Source organism: Adiantum capillus-veneris, chromosome 25, assembly GCF_014529385.1.
Source record: "Adiantum capillus-veneris isolate H3 chromosome 25, ASM1452938v2, whole genome shotgun sequence".
NCBI lineage: Eukaryota > Viridiplantae > Streptophyta > Polypodiopsida > Polypodiales > Pteridaceae > Adiantum > Adiantum capillus-veneris.
This window is the reverse complement of record NC_140955.1, coordinates 19,215,865-19,238,034: the sequence shown is the minus strand read 5'-3', so window position 1 is coordinate 19,238,034 and position 22,170 is coordinate 19,215,865. Positions and strand designations below refer to the sequence as shown.

At 46.4% G+C, this 22,170-nt stretch overlaps 1 protein-coding gene across 1 annotated transcript in view; it reads right to left on the bottom strand.

The window, feature by feature from the left end:
• Positions 1-9,781: 9,781 nt before the first annotated feature.
• Positions 9,782-22,170, bottom strand: part of LOC147424523 (uncharacterized) — a 40,525-nt gene continuing 28,136 nt past the window's right edge. Inside the window, exon 2 of the mRNA XM_086499494.1 lies at positions 9,782-10,242. Coding sequence (XP_086355620.1) covers positions 10,042-10,242 — 201 coding nt within the window. The 3' untranslated portion in view covers positions 9,782-10,041. The remainder of the gene's footprint in view (positions 10,243-22,170) is intronic.

The following is a 22,170-nucleotide window of genomic DNA, read 5'->3' as shown; positions in this document are numbered from 1 at the left end:
GTACGTAATTTTACGTACATAAAAAATTTTCATGTACAGAACAACGTACAGTACGTACATATACGCCACGTACAGTACGTTTGGTACCACCTTGATTGCTAATCCCCCTTCAAGTACGCACAGTTCCATCGTGAAGGAATGCGAAAACGGAGAGTTTTCTCGCGTGAAAACTCGTCCAATTTACAGGGGAACTGTCCCATTGCGTGCGGGCGCACTTGAGACACGCGTAGGCGTGCTCGCTCCGCTCGAAACGGTCCAAAACAGACAATTACAGCCTGCTGTGTTTTTTTGCAAGTTTGCAGGTTTAGGGTTTCGCACCTAAACTGCAGGGAATGGCTAGGGGAGCCTCAAAAAGGCCTTGGGATGCGTGTACACGGCACTAGGCACCTAAAAGTTGCAAAACAAAAAATTACAGCGTGCTGAAATTGACCTGCAGCTCACTGGAAAGCTTCCATACCGCAAGGGAAAGTGTCATTGACGTGTACTTTTGACCTACAGGGATACTTGCGCCGTTATGCTGGCGAAATTGGGTCAAAAATCTGCAATTACAACCATGGACAGGTTTGGACAGCTTGGTGAGGGCTAGGTGCAAGGGTTCGGATCGTTTATTTGCTAGGGGAGCCTCGGGAAAGCATTGGGTGCTTGTACAAGACAATTTAGAGAGATTTCCCACGAGGAATCTCGTCTAATTCAAGGGGCAAGTGATCCTACATGTGGGAGAGCTTGAGGGCTACCCAAAAAAGTGATCGGCACACGGATCGGAGCGCAAAACAGAGAATTCAACGAGCTGCAATTTCTCGCCAGGTTTTGCAAAAGAGCTCTAAAGTGCGTGGAAAGTCAATGTTTGCTTGGGATTTTGTACGTGGAGACTTCTACTGTGGTTATGTTGCCGAAATTGAGTTGGAGTAGAGGAATTTCAGCCCAATAAAAGTGGGAGCTTGTAGAAGTTTACAGGTTTTCTCAAGTATAATAAGAATAAAGAAATACCAAAAGGGGCGCCAATCTTTGGGGCCAACAGGGTGTCGTTGTCTGCTTGGTAGCGCTTGGTAGTGCTCTAGCTGCCAGGCCGTGGTTTGTCTTGAAGTGTTGAATTCCAGTCTCACAAGTTTATTCGTGAAGTTCCTTTGTGTCCTAAAGACTAAAGTAAAGTAAATAATTTCAGTGAAAGCCAAAGCCTACCGCCCCACGGGCCGGTTTCAAGGTTCCGTTTTGCCCAGGCATCAATCACTTTTTCCTCAAGAAGTGAGCCTCGGTTGTTTTGGGTAAACACAGAGTACAAGAACTTGGAATTACACTATGGCTGACATGACAAATGACACCAGGGAAGAGGGTTCCTCTTCACATGACAGACAAGAAATTTCGCATATTCGCCCTGCCAAAAAGTGGTCAAATTAGGGCTGATTTTATGCTACGTTTTGAGGGTTTGCAAGTATAAACCAAGATGAGATAGGGAGAGGTCTCATGGAGGTAGATTGGCCACTAGATCTCCTGCGGGAGTGATGTGGGTCTGCCAAGTGACACGTTGCTCGCTGATTCTCTGAGGTGATTGCTTGAATTCTATGACGCATTGGTAAATCATCTTGAAATTTGAGCTTACTTGGTCGTGGGTGGTACATCACAATATTGTGGAATTATGCTCGTTTGCAGAGGCAAGAGCCTTTTGCACACGTAAAAGTTAAGGGACAGTTTGCAAGATGCTACTTGGTGAAGTTCAAGAACTATCCACCTATGGATGCAAAGTGGATGGAAGAGCATGAACTGTCAGAGTCACCAAATGTATTGCACCTTTACCTTGAGGCCTTTGGGTTACAGCCTACGTATGCTCCAACCCAATGTCTGCAAAGGAGGGGTAATGATAGAGCTGGCACATCAAATGTACTCATGGATTCAGTGCAATAGCAGTGTACAATTTGACAAAAGCATGAAGGTCTCATTAAGTCATTTGTACACATGTTTTGACAGTCTTTCTTGCAGATACATGCGATGATAAAAGACTGCTTACCACACTAAATCATCTATGGCATGTATATATGATACGCAATCGAGGACGTTTGCGATTTTAAGAGGGTGCTATGTCACAAGGACGTGGCAATTGCTCACTTGAGTTGTTGGTTTCTTTCCGATGATTTTTGTTTAACTTTTGGGACCCTCTTTTTGAAGTTGCAAATGACCGCACATTGCGTTCGTGTGAAACGGCCGACGGTTGAGAGTTTCACCCGCAGTCGGTGTTAGGGAATAAAGGCCTAAGTGCCTTGTACTTATTAACTTATTAACTTATGAGTTAAAAGACTTATAAGTGAGGGGGCCCAAGTGTGAATGGCCCCCTAGTCACTTACTCATATACTCAAAGGTCAAGCCCAAATAAAAATCATCGTGACTTCTCCCAATTTTCTACGAGCGCTCTCTCTCTCTCTCTCACGTTTTCTCTCTGCGTGAGCTTCCTCTGCGCCACTCTCCTCTTCTCCTTCACTCTCATTACATAGGACAGCAAGTGGGCTCTCTCTCCTGCTCCGTCACACATGGTATCAGAGCAATAGGGTTTCCAAGAGAGCCATTTTTCGCAACACAGATCAGAATTCTGTTCTTGCTCGCTGCGGGAAGGATATTCAACCGTTTTCGATCAACTCTGTCGCGAAGGGATCCTCTCACCGTGTAGAATCGACCTCCGGTGACAGTTTCCCCAAAATTAGGGTTTCAAAAACTGGCGAACAGCAGCCTATTTCTGCTGAAATTGACCAATTTCGGGGTCAATTTGATGCAATTTCATTAGGGCAAGTCTCACAGGTCAATCTTACAGGTGTTTCCACCAACGAGGTTCTGAAAATTCAGCAAAACAGGTGTTTACAGGTCTGATTTTTGCCCCAAAACAGGGAATTTCAGCAAGCAAATGATGTATACACCTTGTGGAAACCTTTGGTAAGGGTTTGGCAGTGAATGTACGCCGTTTTGGGGTGATTTTGCGTGAAATTTGCTCGCTATTTTTTTGTAACAGCAAGCTGTTTTTTGCCCGATTGCGCACATTTGGGCGTGTTTAGGTCGGCAAAACAGGGTTTCATTGTTTGCAATCACTCAGAATGGCTTCTAGCAGTGAAAGTGGCAATTTGTTGCACATTCGCAAGCTTGAAGGTGCCCATAACTTTGCTATATGGAAGAAGCAATGTTATAATGTGATGTTGCAGAAGAAACAGGCGAAACCTATTAAGTTACAGGGTGTGAAACCGGTTGATATGGAGGTTGAAGAATGGGAAGAAGTGGACGAGTTGGCTCGCTCCACGATCATGCTTTCGGTGTCTGACAATTTACTCTTCAATATAGAGAATGAGCAGACAGCATGGGGCATGTGGAAGCGTTTAGACGAGTTGTATGCACAGCAGAGTGCTGCCAGTAAAGTGTATTGGCTTAAGAAGCTTATGGATCTCCGCATGAAGGAGGGCACGCACATGTCAGTGCACCTCAATGAATTCAATTCTATTTTCAGCCAACTGACAGAGCTGAAATTCACGATTGATGAGGAGTTCAAAGCTACTTTTCTGCTATGCACATTGCCCGAGAGTTGGGATGTATTCCGGACAGCTCTTAGTAACTCAAGTGCGTCACTTAAGTATGCAGATGTAGAGAGTTCTCTCTTGATGGAAGAGATGAACAGGAAGAACACCACAGGTGGGTCTTCTAATGCATTGCACTTGAGAGGCAGGTCTCAACAGAGGGAGAAATCTGACAGTAAGGACAGGGCACGCAGCAAATCTCGTAGGAAAGATGTTGTGTGTCATCATTGTGGAAAGAAAGGGCATTATAAACGGGAATGCTATGAGTGGAAGAAAGAGAAGAACAAGGGTGTTGAAACTGATGCAAAGGACAAGGGAAATGCCAAGAAGAGCACTGTGTTGATTGAGGAAATCAATGTTGCTAGTAGTTGTGACAGTGACAGCAGCACTGATGTACTCAATGCCTCTTCTGTGGATGCACATACCCTTGCTATGGGTTCTGATGTGGACATGCATACTTGGATTCTTGATTCAGGTGCCTCCTTTCATGTAACACCTCATAGGGATTGGTTTACACAGTACTCAGGTGAGGTGCAGGGCACTGTTTATTTGGGAGATAACTATGCATGTGACATTGCAGGTATTGGCAATGTCCAGTTTTCCTTTGCTGATAGTATGACTTTTGTTTTGCACAAAGTGCGCCATGTGCCACAACTCAAGAAGAGTTTGATTAGTACAGGGCAGCTAGATGATGCAGGCTATCACACCACTTTTGGTGATAGCAAGTGGAAAATTTGTAAAGGGGCCCGGATTGTAGCCAAGGGTTGTAAATCGGACACTTTGTATCCTTTGCATGTATCTAGTGTGCGTGACCATGTTGTCGCCGTAACCGAGCAGCCAAGTGTTTCTTTGTGGCATGGCCGGTTGGGACACATGAGTAAAAGAGGAATGGAAACTCTGTCTCGTTGTGGTTATTTGCCGTGTTTGAGGTATGCTGATTTTTCTCACTGTGAGCACTGTATTTATGGTAAGCACAGTCAAACACCACACAAAAGGTCTCTTTCTTTGAAGTCTGACAGGTTAGACTTAGTGCATTCCGATGTATGTGAAATGCCACAGTTGTCCTTAGGGGGAAAGAAATATTTTGTCTCGTTTATCGATGATGCTACACGTAAGGTGTGGGTGTATCCAATAAGTGCTAAAAGCGATGTTTTGGATACTTTCAAGAAGTTTCTTGCGTTTGTTGAGAATCAAACTGACAAGAAGCTTAGGTCTTTGCGCTCAGACAATGGGGGGGAGTATGTATCAAAAGCATTTATTGACTTTTGTGCTACTAAAGGTATTAAAAGAGAGCTCACGGCTCCTTTTAATCCCTCTCAGAATGGAGTTGCAGAGAGATTGAACCGGACTATCCAAGAGAAAGTTCGGAGTATGCTGTCACATGCTGCATTACCTCATGGTTTTTGGGCAGAAGCTGTGCAAACAGCTATTCACTTGATTAATCGTTCACCTAGCAAGGCTTTGGGTGGAAAGGTGCCTGAGGAGGTGTGGTCTGGCAAGCCACCCTCATATGCACATTTAAGAGTGTTTGGTTGTGAGGCCTATGTTCACATCCGGAGTGAACTGCGCACCAAACTAGAACCAAAGTCTCATAAATGCATTTTCCTAGGATATGGTGAGGATGGTGAAATGGGGTATAGATTATGGGATCCCGCATTACGGAAAATCATACGCAGCAATGATGTCATCTTCAATGAGAATTGCATGCACAAACAGCCCACAAAGGTCGAGGAAGTGCGCCGGGTTGTTTTTCGTGAAGATGTTACATATGGACAGCCAAGAAGGCCCAATGTTCAGCAGCCTTTACATGCTGAAAATGGTGCTGAAAATCAGCCATTAGCTGCTGAAAATCAGCCCCAACAAGTTGCCATTGATGCACCACAGGTAGGGGAACAGGTTGATGCTCCTAGACCGCCCGTTGTTGCGATGCAACCGGCTGAACAGCCTGCTGTTTTTGATGGTTTACAGGCTGAAAATCCACCTGTTATGGACCATTGGGTGCGTAGATCTACTCGGGTGACAAGGCCCCCCGATAGATATGAACCGTCTTTGGACTATGTCATGCTTACTGATTGTGGTGAGCCGTCTTGCTATAAAGAGGCTATGCAACGGGAAGACAGTAAGAAATGGTTCAAAGCAATGGTTTCGGAAATGCAGTCTTTGGAGAAAAACCATACATGGGACTTGGTTGATTTGCCTAAAGGGCATAAGGCTCTGCCATGTAAATGGGTTTACAAGACCAAGGTCACATCTGATGCTTCTTCTAAGTACAAGGCACGTTTGGTTGCTAAAGGGTACAAGCAAAAGCATGGTGTGGATTTTGATGAGATTTTTTCTCCTGTTGTAAAGCTTGCCACATTACGTCTTGTTTTAGGCCTGGTTGCTTCTGAAGATATGGAGTTAAAGCAAATGGATGTCAAAACAGCGTTTTTGCATGGCGATTTGCTTGAGATGCTCTATATGATGCAGCCAGAAGGTTTTGTGTCAAAGGGGCAAGAGAAGAAAGTATGTAGACTCTTGAAGAGCTTGTATGGTTTGAAACAGTCTCCCCGTGCATGGTATCACAAGTTTGATACATTCATGAGGTCTCAAGGATACAAAAGAAGTAATTCTGATCACTGTTTGTATATCAAAACAGCAAGTGATGGATCTCTTCTATTGCTGATTTTGTATGTTGATGACATGCTTATTGCGGGTAAAAATGTCACGGAGTTGGATGCATTACAGCAAAGCTTAAAGAATCGCTTTGACATGAAGGATCTTGGTGATGCTAATCATATTTTGGGCATGCGTATCTCTCGAGATAGACCCAACAGGCGTCTGTATCTATCTCAACGAGATTATGTTAATAAGGTGCTACATCGTTTTCATATGGATGGGGGAAAGGCACTTGGTACTCCGCTGCCTCCATATGTAAAACTGACTGCACATGACTGCCCAAACACAGATGATATGCGGGCTGAAATGACCAAGATTCCTTATGCATCAGCCGTTGGCAGTTTGATGTATGCTATGGTTGCTACACGTCCGGACATTGCATTTGCGGTGGGAGTGGTAAGCAGGTACATGAGCAATCCTGGCAAAAAGCATTGGGAAGCAGTGAAATGTATCTTGAGATACTTGAAAGGCACTAAAGACTTGTGCATTTGTTTTGGGAAGAGTGAGACATCTCTGCATGGCTTTACAGATGCAGATTTTGCTGGACATCCAGATTGCAGGAAGTCTACCTCTGGATATGTGTTTACATTCACAGGAGGTGCAGTTTCTTGGATTTCTAGACTGCAAAAATGTGTTGCTTTGTCTACCACTGAGGCTGAGTATGTGGCTGCCACTGAGGCATGCAAAGAAGCTTTGTGGCTCATGCGTTTGGTAGAAGAGCTTGGCATTAAGTCACCGGTTCCTGTGCTACACTGTGATAGTCAGAGTGCTATTATGCTTGCAAGGAATCCTGTTTTTCATGCCAAGACAAAGCACATAGAGGTGAAGTATCATTTTATCAGGAGTGTGCTTGATGACAAGAGCATTACACTTGTCAAGGTGCACACAGATGACAATCCTGCAGATCTTTTGACCAAGAGTCTTCCAGCAGAGCGGTTTGCATATTGCCGTCAGATGATGGGTGTTGGATGAGTAAGTGCATCATCAGCTGATGTATCATAGTTGGCTGATTCTTTGATCTCCCAAGGTACATTGCCTTTAGGTGGGAGGTTGTTAGGGAATAAAGGCCTAAGTGCCTTGTACTTATTAACTTATTAACTTATAAGTTAAAAGACTTATAAGTGAGGGGGCCCAAGTGTGAATGGCCCCCTAGTCACTTACTCATATACTCAAAGGTCAAGCCCAAATAAAAATCATCGTGACTTCTCCAATTTTCTACGAGCGCTCTCTCTCTCTCACGTTTTCTCTCTGCGTGAGCTTCCTCTGCGCCACTCTCCTCTTCTCCTTCACTCTCATTGCATAGGACAGCAAGTGGGCTCTCTCTCCTGCTCCCTCACAGTCGGGAAGGGCGGGTCACCACGAGTTGGTCGGGCTAATCAGCACTCGACTAGGCTCAGTTCAAAGTCATATAACACTTATAAGTTGGTGGGTTAACTCAAAAGAGGCATAAGGGACACATGGCAGCTCCAGGCTGATCTGCCAGATCTGCATGAAGAGGGGGCGCCCAAATTGAGAGAGGAGGCTGATTTTCTTCATTAAGTGCTACATAATGTGTGTGAGTAGTGGGTGCAAGTGCTCGCAGCTTTAATGGAAAGCTTGCCTTCTCCTTTGCTCTATGTAGCGCGATGATTTGCTCTCGCACATCTCTCTCTCCCCTTTGCACATATGGTAATGCCCCACTAGTTGGGCTTCTGAGATGACCATGTACAGGTCCATCGCGAAGGAATGCAAAAACGGAGAGTTTTCTCGCGTGAAAACTCGTCCGATTTACAGGGGAACTGTCCCATTGCGTGTGGGAGCACCTGAGACACGCGTAGGCGTGCTCGCTCCGCTCGAAACGGTCCAAAGCAGAGAATTACAGCCTGCTGTGTTTTTCTACAGGTTTAGAGTTTCGTATCTAAACTGCAGAGAATGGCCAAGGGAGCCTCAGAAAGGCCTTGGGATGCGTGTACAGGGCAGTAGGCACCTAAAAGTGGCAAACAGAAAATTACAACGTGCTGAAATTGACCTGCAACTCACTGGAAAGCTTCCATACCGCAAGGGAAAGTTTCCTTGACGTGTACTTTTGACCTATAGGGATACTTGCGACGTTATGCTGGCGAAATTGGATCCAAAACCTGCAATTACAGCCATGGACGGGTTTGGACAGCTTGGTGAGGGCTAGGTGGAAGGGTTTGGATAGTTTATTTGCTAGGGGAGCCTCGGGAAAGCATTAGGTGCTTGTACAGGACAACTTAGAGAGATTTCCCGCGAGGAATCTCGTTTAATTTAAGGGGTTTAATTGCTTGGGGAGCCTCCGGAAAATTGGATGCTTGTATAGGACGACTTAGAGAGATTTCCCGCGAGGAATCTCGTTTAATTCAAGGGGCAAGTGATCCTACAGGTGCGAGAGCTCGAGGGCTACCCAGAAAAGTGATCGGCACGCGGATCGAAGCGTAAAACAGAGAATTCAACGAGCTGCAATTTCTCGTCAAGTTTTGCAAAAGAGCTCTAAAGTGCATGGAAAGTCAATGTTTGCTTGGGATTTTGCCCGTGGAGACTTCTACTGTGGTTATGTTGCCGAAATCGGGTTAGAGTAGAGAAATTTCAGCCCAATAATCGTGGGACAGCTTGTAGAAGTTTATAGGTTTTTCTCAAGTATAATAAGAATAAAGAAATACCGAAAGGAGCGCCAGTCTTTGGGGCCAACATGGTGTCGTTGTCTGCTTGGTAGCGCTCTAGCTGCCAGACCGTGGTTTATCTTGAAGTGTTGAATTCCAGTTACAGGCTTATTCGTGAAGTTCCTTTGTGTCCTAAAGACTAAAGTAAAGTAAAGAATTTCGGGTGAAAGCCAAAGCCTACCGCCCCACGCGCCAGTTTCAATAGCACTTTAAAATTCTCACATATGACGTCTCTAGCTCAAGATATAGCCTTTTTAAGCCTAGGGTCTCAAGAGGTCAAAACCAAGCGAATAGAGGCCCAAGAGACCCCTCATGGGCATCTATTTGCTTGGTTTTGACCCCTTCATAGTCTTAAATAGTACCTATCAATCGCTATCAAGTACGATCTGTTCGAATTTGAATTGCAAGTAGCTCATAAAAAGGTGTTTGATGCTTGCGCAAGATGCACGCGTACAAGTACCTCACTTTATAGGATAGCAACAGCAGGTCATAAAAAGACACTCGACGCTTGTGCAAGATGTCACTATCAAGCGCCTTACTTTTCTCGTGATAGTAACAATTTCACCAAAATGATTTTCATGGACATTTCTAAAAATGAGGAAAAAGGCATTTTTTACGTAACGCTAGTCTTTTTCCTATTGGCTGAGGAGCATACTCCCACTAGAGCTAAAAGGTCCAAAAATGAGTCCATTTCTTTCCTAATGAAAATCAATCTCTCTCTCTCTCTCTCTCTCTCTCTCTCTCTCTCTCTCTCTCTCTCTCAGTTTTAACACATTAGAAATGGAAAAATGCCACTCTTAAACTCCAAGATGCAGTAAGCAAATTGAGAACGAGAAGCAGCTTGTTTCGAGCACAGCATGTAAATGATTGAACGCTAAAGATTGCACAAATGCATGAAGAAATGCTCATGCAATGTCCTAAAAAGTGGGTTAACAAGCACCTCTTAATACGATATAATTGTGCTTTTCCGTTGAGCAGTGTCATATTAATGGGAGGCAACTTTTACATTAGCTAAGTGATCCAAAGCATTAGCTTTCTTTTGTGTTTGTCCCCTGTGTAGTGTCATATTAATGACAGGAACACCTTACAATAGTTATGCAATCTGAAGCAGTACCCTTCTCATTCAGTAGACACTAAGTACCCTTCTCATTCAGTAGACAATATGCAGATAGAACCTTTTAAGCGGAATTTTCTTCCTCCGTACCCTCTGAGTGTGAAAGAGATTCTTTAGCCTCGTTGTAGAACAATGTTGCATATCTCATTGAGTCTTCTTCATCTACCTTCTTATTTTTGGGATGACCCACCAGCCTGACTCGCTGCCTCTCTTTCATCCATCGCAGCAAGACTTTCATGTGAACTTTGCTCTTGAAACCTGCAGTCTGCATGAAAACTTAACGGCCTAAGAGACAAAAGGAGGCACACAAACATCGGATCCTACCTGAACAACCATAACATGTTAAAGAAATACGATTAGGTAAGAGCAATCCTCAAAACCTCTCACCGCATGAAAATCTTGGAAAGAGTTACCTACGACAAATCATCTATTTCTGTCAATTCTGGGTATGTGCAAGAGCAAAAGAAGCCATAAATTGGCACACTTCACCCATAATATAGATGTGCTTATTGACACGTTTCGCATGCCTAACAACCTTCAAAAGTTATGTATTCACCTGTGAAGAATGCAAGTGATCAGTACAGCGTGTGCAATATATCATCGCCAGACATCGTAAACGGGCTCAAATGAAAACAAGTATCAAAATCACCCATTTTTTATCTACTTCCCTCTTTGTACATTCATTTCAAGTGAGCACCCTTCGTATATATACCTTCATGAGGTCCAAAAAGTCTGGACTTGCAAACTAAAAAGACTCTCTCTCTCTCTCTCTCTCTCTCTCTCTCTCTCTCTCTCTCTCTCTCATCATCAAGACGCCGACACCGACAACGAAGACAACCTTCATGCTCACGAACAAGAGGATTGCACAACTGGAGAAGGACATGAAAGAATGGCGGATGGAGAGAGAGATATGGAAGGAGGAGAAAGCCACCTTCATCAAGCTATGGACCGAGGAGAAGGAGGACATGAGAGCGGAAATCCAAAATCTCAAAGAGGAGACGGAGAGAAGGGAACGGGAGAACGAGAAGGAGAGGGAGAGATGGAGGAAAGAGCAAGAAGAGATGAAGGCACAAATCGATCTCCTTCATGCTTCCATCACATCCCTCACCCCCGAGGAAGGAGAGATTAAAGAGGAGGCTAAGGAAGCCCTCAAGGAGGAGATCACCAAAGCCCTCAACACAAGCATGGAGGACAAATTAGAGGCCACCAAAGAAGGATGGGTCGAAGTGGTCAAAAAGAATATCAAGAAGGTAGCAAGAGAGGAAGCCCAAAAAGATGAGGTACTCATCGTACACACAACCATCGAAGAGGAGAAGATGCGACAAGCTCGCCGTCTCAATGTGCGAGTGACCGGCATCAAAGAAGAAGAAGGGTCTACACCCGAGAGCGATGGGAAAGCTTTATGCAAGAAAGTGGGATACAAGGAAGAAGAGATCCCTTTCTCCAAAGTTTGGAGAGCCGGCAAAGATCCAAAGAAGAGAGCTCTCATCCTCCAATTCGCCTCCGAGGAGTCTCGAACTTCCTTCCTCCGAAAGAGGGTCATCTTGAGAGGGATAGAAGGCCCCCCGATTTATCTTGATGATGACCTCACAAAGATGCAACAAGATCACCGTCGCGCGTGCATGCCTCGAGTCCACCAAGCCCGCAAAGAAGGGAAGAAGGCAGTATATCGAGATGGTAGGGTTATCATTGATGGCAAGACCATCGCATAGGGACTCGCGGCCTGTGGGACACACGAGGAGATTCATGTCACGGTTTGGAATTGCAATGGAGTTCTATGGACACACCCAGAGAGACTTGAGGAGGTGATGAGAGGTCGAGACATCATTCTACTTACAGAGACACACGAGAGCCCGGAGAGAGGGTTACCATGGATACATGGATTCCAGTGGGAGTCTCTACATCGCGGATGTATGCGCCAGCACACCACCCGCGGCTCAGGAGGAGTGGCCATACTCTTTAGACAGGGGGTTCACAGCAGACTACAGATTGTTGCCCGGGACCCACAGGCCCGCTACATGTGGATTCGCCTCGAGCTCTCACGAGACAGGATCGTCTACATTGCCCTTTGCTACTTTGCTCCCACAGGCTCCAGATTCGCCCCTATTGAGCAGGAGTCACCGTACGCATGCCTCACGGAGGAGATTATGGAGTACTCCACACTGGGTGAAGTTTTCCTTATGGGAGACTTCAATGCTCGTACGCGCAGTGAGCAGTGTGAGGCATATGACCATGAGGACCCAGAGGCACTACACACTCTAGATGAGGAGGCTACTATGAGAGATACAGCAGACAGAGCTCCAGTCACAGCCTACGGACGACATCTACTTCGACTTGGCTCCCAGCACCGTCTCGTTATTTATAACGGGATGGTCCAGTGGCCCACCTCAGGGGGCCTGGCTTGTATGCCACATGGAGTTGCAGAAGGAGGGGGGAGTACAATCGACTATATTCTGGGACCCAGGGAGGCTACAAACCTTATCACATCCTTCACCATTCCACCCATACCCATCGGAGCCGACCACACATACCTCTCTTTCTCCATCACCGGAGATACCATCCCACACAGCTCCACAACACACACTCCACACACCACCATCCATTTCACACATGAGCTAGCCTCTCTTTACTCGGCCAAGGTCGAACATGGCCTATGCCTCCTCCACCCATCCACACCACTCTCAGTTCTCACATCACATATCTCTTCCGTTCTCCACACTTCAGCTATTAGCTCTTTTCCACACACCACTCACACAGGACGCACTCCCCCCCCCGGGACTATGCCTCAGAACCGCTGATATGATGATGAGTGCAGAGAGCTATACCGACGCCTCCGCGCACGGCGAGCCTTAGGAGAGATCACAGAGAGAGAGGCCAGACGGCATATGAAGACGCTGACACACCAAAAGCGGCGAGCATTCGAAGAGGCACAGGAGCTTGAGCTATACCGCCTATTCTTAAGCATGGATAGCGCGACGGCATGGCGCACCCTGCGCGAGCCACGTCCGACTACAGCTATTGAGGATCCACAGATATGGCATGATTATGCAGAGCGACTATATGAGGTGCCAGGGCAGCCTCCTATCCCACAGCCACACGAGCCACGCCCCACGTGCTCCTCCTTCTTTACAGCAGAGATGGTAGAGAGGGCCATACGCCGCATGCAGCACAGACGATCAGCTGACCATACTGGATTACAGAGTGAGCACATCATTTATGCGGCCTCCACTATAGCCCCGTTGATTGCACATGTCTTCAATCGGGCTATAGGGGAGGGCTTCCCAGAGGAGTGGACACAGCACACCATAGTGCCTATCCACAAATCTGGCGACACCCTGGACCCAGGGAACTACAGGACTATCATGATTGGCCACACGATGGCCAAGCTATATGGAGCAGTACTTGAGGCACAGCTCAGCTGCTACGCAGAGATCGAGGGTTTACGAGCTCCAGGCTAGGCAGGTTTCAGACGAACTTTCTCCACCACTGACCACATCTTCGTTTTGCGCTACCTCATTGATGGAGCAAAGGCGCGGAAGAAGAGGCTTTACTGCTGCTTTGTGGACTTCCGCAAGGCCTTTGACACAGTCCCACGCGAGAGACTCTTCCAGCGCCTTCACAGCATTGGGGTACCAACAGAGATGATTTGGGCCATATATGCTCTCTATGAGAGGGTGACGGGTCGGGTTCGTTGCCCAGGCGGGTTTTCAGAGACCATTGCTAGCACCATTGGTGTTAAGCAAGGATGCCCACTTTCCCCGACACTCTTTGGGCTCTACATCGACGAGATCTCCGACTACATACTGCGAGCAGGGGGAGAGGGGAGCGACTTGGCAGGTACTCCGGTCCACATCATGTTATATGCTGATGATATTGTGTTGATTTCAGAGTCACCCGAGGGCTTGCAACGCCATCTTGAGGCCTTGGACGAATTCAGCACACACAGGGGGTTGACTGTGAACCTTGGCAAAACCAAGGTTATGATCTTTCACACATCCAGTGCAATGAGGAGCGCCGCCACCTTCACAGCAGCAGGAGGACAGGTTGATGTAGTCACCTCCTATGTCTACCTTGGCATCACATTCACCAGCCTACCAGGACCCTTCACTATGAGGCAGGCTGCTGTTGACAGGCTCACCCGAGGATATGCAGCTCTGGCCATGCTAGAGCGGAGATGCCACCAGGCACACTTTCAGGAGCCCCGCACGAAGGGGTGGCTTTTCGACACCTTAGTCACCCCGGCCTTGCTGTACTCGGCGGCAGTATGGGCACCAGGATTGACAGCTGACCAGTGGACACAGCTTGAGAGACCACAGGTATGTATGATCTCACGCTTGCTCCGCAGCAAGAAGACAGTGCCACATGACATTATTAGAGCCGAGCTTGCCACACCACCTATGGTTGTAGAGGCACTATTCCAGACAGTTTGCTTCATCCAGAGGATGAGAGAGCTACCTCCTGACAGACTTACCCGTAGAGCATTTGAGGCAGCTATACAGCTATCAGAGAATGGGCATGAGAGAGCATGGTACTCACAGGTCAGAGCATGGTTTGAGGGACACGGTCTTGACATGGAGAGCCTACCACCATTCCAGTACGACCCCCACTCACCATATGTTCACCTCTCTCGCAGTGAGAGGAACTTGGTATTGAGACAGGATCTGTGGCAGCTATACACTAGGAGAGTCTGGGAGGCACCTGGCTTGGGGACGAGGATGTCAGATTACAGAGACCAGTTTCTCACCATATTGTCTGGGGGGTTCATACAGAGACCACGCTACATGGACACATATATGCCACATAGCTCACGGGTGGCGATTGGTTAGCTGAGAGTGGCTTCACACAGGTTAGAGATTGAGATCGGGAGACATACTGGTGTTCCCAGGGAGGAGCGAATCTGCAGAGCCTGCACAGAGGAGGTGGAGAGTGAGGAGCACTTTGTATGTAGATGCAGAGCATACACTAAGATCAGAGGCAGGTATGAGGCCTTATTCAGAGGACAGCCCACTCTCCGAGAGATCATGGAATCTCGAGATCAGAGACAGCTCGGACGTTTCTTACTAGAGATACAGAGCCATCGGGACACACTACTACAGCCACACACAGCTACACAGACAGAGGGGAGACAGTCGCAGCTCACAGACTTCTTTCAGAGGATTTTCGCCCCTCCCTCACCAGACACTCAGAGGGGAGTGACACTCCCACAGGCGGAGGTGAACCGAGCTAGACGACGACCACGAGTCACAGGCTACACGGGCGCGAGCTCCCACCACCGACAGATCGAGGAGATCCGAGCCCGGGAGCGCCGTGCCACTGAGGAGCAAGTGGCTCAGATGAGGGCCGACCCGACAGCTTTCATCCGGGTAGCCTTGGCACCAGACCCGCCCATGTACCACATCTTACATCCCCCCATTAGTACAGGATGGAGCTAGATAGCTTGATGCATTCTCATGATTGTACTACCTTGAGCATATAGACATGCATATACCCCTAGAGATAGAGCTCCATCCCTCCTCAGAACTCCACTACCTACATTCAGTTCAGTTCTGTATTAGTTTTTGTTTCATTTGTCTTTCCGATAGACGGATGACATACACACCATGTACATTTGATTTGTCTCATAGGCCGATTTCGGCCTAACATAGACGTTAAAAATCTTTCTTTCTTTCTCTCTCTCTCTCTCTCTCTCTCTCTCTCTCTCTCTCTCTCTCTCTCTCTCTCTCTCTCTCTCTCTCTCTCTCTCTCTCTCTGTATTCTGTGTACAAAAGAGACCTCTAAAGATGCTCAATGGCATATCACCCAGAGGAAGTACAAAAGCGAGGAAACAATGTGTAGGCTATGTAAACATCAAGGTGGTCTATACGATGAGTGTAAAATGAACCACAGGGGAGGTGCATAAGGCCATGTGATGTGGGCATGATCCCGACTGAAAAGACCTGATGACCTCGCCCACGTGTGAAGAAAGACGCATACGTTGCCCTGGAGGAGCCGGCCAAAGAATCCCACTGATTGCGAAGAGTAAGCAACAGCTCAGTCCAAATGGCTGTCAAAATGGTGGATGTAAAGGAGGACTGTGAGCACAGAACGCGGGCACATCGAGCCTTCCACATGGTCCAAAGCCTGATGTTGCATATCGTGGTGAAAACTGTGTCTCGCTGGTAGAAATCCAAGCGGTGACTTGTATCTAGGATCATCTATAGAGTACCCAGTCTATATGCTAAGTAAGCAAGCATGAAGACTGGATCTATCAGTGGACCCTAAAAAAAGGTGTGTGACCCTAGAAATTGCAAAATCCATGCAACTGCTCCCCACGTCATGAACCCATCATGGATGCCCCAACAAATGACCACCACACTGGTTGCACATATGGACTGAGGAGTATCTGCCAAGTCCTCCTCCATCCACTTGGCATCAAGAGCCGGATAATTCCTGAACTTCACCAAATACCATCGTGTCACCTTACCTTTCACTTTCCTTTCCTTGTGAGCCAGGACCTATTCTCGAATGAGTATCTCTTCCGTCTCTCCCACTTCTCGTTGCTCCTCTGGCTCCCTGTCCACCGGCTCTTCACCTTTGAAAGGTCTCAATAGACTTACATGAAACGCATTGTGAATCTTCCAAGTGAGTGTTGGAAATTGTACCTACTCTTAATTGTGGGGTATCTTGGGTAGAGGAGCGCGGATTTCGATTTTTTTCTGGGAAGGGTCAGTGAATATCAATTCTTTCTTCATAATGTGATAGCCCACTTTTGCATGTGACATAAGTTGTCGCATAATTGATACCACTTTGCCTATTCAGTAATCTCGTAGTGGAAAAGGTAGTCCCATAGTGTACTATCCATCTGGTCTGCAAAAGTAATGTCTCAAAAGGTGGAAATCGGCATATAGGCGTCCCAGAATTGGAAGTGTTCCCAAAGGGTACATCCTGAAACTAGACCATGCTACAATTATATCTACTTCGAATGTCTCATCAAGAAAGCTTGGATAGAAAGCGAGCTTGGAGTCATGCCAAGTCTTTGGAATGTCTGGTTTCTTGGTTAGGGTAGCTGTAACAAACTTGGACACTGTCAAGAATCTACCGCGACAGCACCAAATAACCACTTCAAAACAGTTCACAGTTCACAATTTATTCGACACTGGCCCGGGGGAGTTCCGTGCCTAGAGATATTGGCCCCAAAGACTAGCACCCCTTACGGTATTTCTTTTTGCATTAATCTGAGTTCAAAGTACAAGAGTGCGGACAGGCGCTCACACTCAGACTCTGCGTCTAGATGCTCTTAGTTGTGAGAGGCCCTGCCTGCTTATTTAAAGAGTACAAGGGATTCCAAAAGCAGAGCCCCAAAAGCTGAAATCAAAAGCTTCAAGTTAAAAGCTTCTCTCTCTTTCTCTACTTGCGTAGGGCAAAGCAAGTCCAAAAGCAAAAATTCAGCGCTGATTTTCCTGCTGCTGCAAAACGCGGAGATTCCATACAACAGCCACGTGTCAGCTTTTCCATACGGCAGCCACGTCAACATGCCCGTCCGCAGCAGCCAACCAAATTGGGTGCACCAGGGGTGTGTGTGTGTGTGTGCACTGGGCAGCCACGTCACCAGTTTGTGACATACCCCCCTCTTGAAAGCATTGTAATCGCCCTCGATTATGCCTGCAAAACCGACAGAAGCCATAAACTGTCTTAGCAGACACTGACTGTTAGTACCTACACACTAGGAACACACATCTGGCACATGTACCAATCGACAGTCACATCACACGACATCACAGGACATCACATGACATTCAACATTCATTTGGATCTTAAACCATGATTTATCGGCAATGTAGCTAGCAATCGCATCTAGATCCAGTCGGGACCTCATAGATGGCTGATTGACTAATCCCTATTGCAACCATGTCTATTCGAGATCATTTAGACCAAAATGTTGCCGTCATTTCGTCTATCAGTTGATACACTTAAAAACAAGTCAAGAACAAATCAGTTTCATATTCCGGAATTCCATTTCATAAAGTCATACAGCAGAATATTGTCAGCTCTCAGTATCCCTGAAGCCCAAAGAGACATCAGTGACTCTAGTATTCTAAAAATTCGAGGCATCTGTTGACAAAGGAGCGGAGTAACTCCCCTCTTGTACATCCCACTGCACCAAATCTGCGGCCAAGCTGAATTATGGGTTTTATTTGGAATAGACTATGCTAAACCAAAAGCTTCAAGGTAAAGGTTCACAATCTGAGGAGTATCTGCTAGGTCCTCCTCCTCCATCCACTTCGCATCCAATGCAGGATAGTTCTTGAATTTAACCAAGAACCGCCTTCTTACTTTACCCTTATTCTTTGTGTCCTTATGTGCCAAAATCTGTTCGAAAACAAGGATCTCCTCGTTTTCTTCCACTTCGGGTTGCCTATCGAGCTCGCCATCATCAGGCACATCACCTTTAAAAGGTTTCAAGAGACTCACATGAAATGCATTGTGAATCCTCAAAGTGTCAGGCAGTTTCAGTCGGAAGGAGACATCATTGATCTTTTCAGAGATCTGGAAAGGTCCGTAGTATCGCATACTAAGCTTTGGAAAAAGCCTCTCCTTTCCCTCCTTCTTTCTCAGGCGTGCCTTTCTCAAAACGTAAGAGCACCCAATCATCCTCCTTCAATTTCAAATCGCGATGATCGCCATCCGCTGCCTTTTTCTATCGTTCTTGAGATTTCTGCAAAGCCTTGCGGACCTTGGCAAAAGCCGTGTCTAAGTCGCACGTGTACTCATCAACTTCAAAAATCTTATCTTTTGTGCTTAGGAAGGGTGGAACCTTCGTAGCACCTTCAACAATCTCAAATGGCGCCTTTCCCGTTGAAGAGTGTATCGTGCAGTTGTAGGCAAATTCCACCAAAGGTAGATACTTTTCCCATTGAGTCTTCCGATCCGAGATATAAGACTTCAATAAATCTAAAACCACTGAATTGGCAATCTCAGATTGCCCGAAAGATGACGAGAACTGCAACCGCGTGCCAATGTTCTCCCAAATTGCCTTCCAAAACAAATTCGTAAATCTGGGGTCCCTATCGGAAACAATCGTCTTAGGCATGCCATGTAATCTAAAAATCTGGGCCACAAACAGTCTCGCTAAGTGATCCGGCTTGACTGTTTTCTTCACTAGAATGAAATGAGCTTGCTTGCTAAATCTGTCAATAACAGTCCACATACAATTGTGGCCACTCTGTGTTCTCGAGAGATCAAAAATGAAATCCATTGCAATACTTTCCGAGGGGCAGGTGGGTATGGGCAAAGGCTGTAACAATCCCTGTGCTTTATGCCTATCAAACTTGACCTTCCGGCATACCAAGCACTTGCTCAAAAACTCTTCCACATCCTTCTTGAGTCTCGGCCAAAAGAAATATCTCTCTACCCCTTTCATGGTGGTAGCAATGCCCCGATGACCCGTAAAAGGCGGACACTAGCATTCAGTCATAACCTTTTCCCTCAACGGTTGTGTAACGCACAACATGGTTTTCCTCATCAAGTAGCCATCCCGAATGGAATATCCTGCTACTATCTCCCCATCCCGTATCCGTGTAAAAACGTCTACAAAATCTGGATCTGTGGCATACTAGTCGACCATATCCTCGAAGCTCCTATGATGTATCGCAGAAATAGCCAAAACTAACGACTTCCGAGACAAAGCGTCTGCCACCACATTCTTCTGTCCCTGAACATGGACAATCTGGAAGTGAAACTGTGACAAGATGTTCGCCCACCGCATCTGCTTTTCCGATAGATGCTTCTATGACAAGAAGTAGCGTAAACTCTGATGGTCTATAAAAACAGTAAAATGCGCTCCAAGTAGGTAATGCCGCTACTGAGTAAGAGCATGGATAACCGCCAAAAGCTCTTTCTCATAAATCTGTGCTGTCAATTCCGGCCTTGAGAACAATCGGCTCTCGTAAGCAATGACATGGCCTTCTTGCATTAAGACCGCACCCAGACTACGACCACAAACATCACAATATACTTCAAATGACTTCTGCAAGTCCGGCAAAGTCAAAACTGGTCCCGTAGTAAATTTCTCTTTCAAAGTCTGAGAGGCAATCACCTCTGTGGGTCCCCACAAGAAAGGGACTCCTTTCTGTGTCAAGATATGCAAAGGGGAAGCAACCTCTGCAAACTTTCAAATGAACCGCCTGTAGTACGAACAGAAGACATTCTTCAAATCGGGCCAATCACGGATAGTCTCTATCTTGGCCATATCCATTTGCACTCCTGCTGCTGCTGACACACTGTGTCTCAAAAAAGTGTATCTCTGGTAGGGAAAATTCACTTTTCTTTGCATTAATCACTAACTTGTGATCTCGTAATGCCTGAAAGACCTGAAGCAGATGATCTCTATGTTATGCCTCATTCTTGGAGAAAAACAATGATATCGTCAAAGAAAGTGCCAACAAATAGCCTGTACTCTCAAAAATCCTGTCCATCATCCGGTTAAATGTCGCAGGAGCATTGGTTAAGCCAAAAGGTATCACCAAAAACTCAAATAACCCAAAAGTCGTCCGAAAGGCTGTCTTGTAGACATCTCCCGGCGCGATTCTGATCTGATGATATCCACTCTTCAAATCAATCCTACTAAAAAACGAGGATCCCTGTAATCTGTCGAGTATATCATCGATCCTAGGAATCGGAAATCTGTTCTTGATGGTTATTTTGTTGAGAGCTCTATAATCAATGCACATTCTCCAAGATCCGTCTTTCTTCAAAACCAACAACATTGGGGAGCAATACATTGAAGTACTAGGCTGGACAAGAGCCTTTTCCAAGAGGTCTTTCACTTGGTTCATAATCTCTTCGTTCTATGCTCGGCTCACACGGTAAGGTGGCCAGTTTGGTGGTGTGCTTCCAGGTATCAGATCAATGGTATGATCCTCAGGACGAGCAGATGGTAACTCGCCTAGCAGGCCCTTTGAGAAGCAATCGGCATGAGAGTGGAGAAAATCTTGGCGTTCTTTATGAAGTTCAGACATATTTGTCCTATCCTCATCACTCAACTCTTTCAAAAAGATCGAGTAAACAAACAGACTGGATTTCATTAATTTAGAAATGGCCGAAGCCGATACAATAGGGATAGACTCGCTCTTCAGTTTTATATCGAGTACAATGGTTCTACCCTTCTCTGTAGTCAATGTCGCTTTCCTCGCTCGATAGTTGACCACGGCGTTGTTCTTGTGGTACCAGGGAATTCCCAAAAGAACATCACAACCTTCCAAAGGCATTATGTAAAAGTCCTCATGCCCCAAATGCCCCTGACAATGAAACCGAAGTTTGCCAATGACAGGTGTAATGGCTACGTCCCTACCTGGTGCCACTAGAACAGCCTCCGCAAGGGGTCCCATCCGATCGGGAGTGATCTCGAGCCCCGCCGCCAATTCCGGTGCAATGAAGTTTGCCTTGGCTCCTCCATCAAAGAAGATCAGGGCTTCTTGGTCTTTCACTTTGCCCCAAGCTCGGCAAAGTTCTGTACTCTCGTCCACCGTGCTAGGATCGGTACCCACGCAATCTGGAACCAATCCTGTTTTCATCTTGCCTTTTCTTCCACGTTCCTCAGTTGCTCTCGAACTCTCAAGCCTTTCGTCGTCCTTGTCGTTCTGTTCTTTCTGTGCCTTTTTAGGACACTTCGCGGAGATATGTCCAGTTTCCCCGCATCCAAAGCACTTCCCTTCCCTGATGTAGCGAGCCCGCTCTTGAGGAGTAAGCTTGGGTCGTGCATCTTTCTTTTCTGGGTTGCTCTTCCTCTTTCTACTTTCATTTTGTGAAGTCTGTTCGGCTCTTTGTGTCATGATCTCATCGGTGGGGTAGGTCAGACTGCCAGAGCGGATTGCAAAACTCCGTTTCGCATGACTCATCAAATCCTGAATAGACACTGACTTTTGTTCCAAGCAGTGATCTCGGATCTCTGTAGGTAGACCCAAGATAACAGCTCAATCTGTTCCTTGAACGAGATCTTCTTAAATGAAGAGGCAGGTAGAAAGGAGCTCAGAATCTCTCGCAATAAGCGTCCACTGTATCCTTCTTGGTCATCCGAAGATGGTTCCAAGCAGTTCGTATATCACGTTCATACTCTTGAGTCAGCCAAGAAAAAATTAAAAGCCTCTTGAATTTCAGCCATTTAACTGGCACAGTCTTGCTTAATAAAAGCATGGACCACCAAGTTCGAGCATTC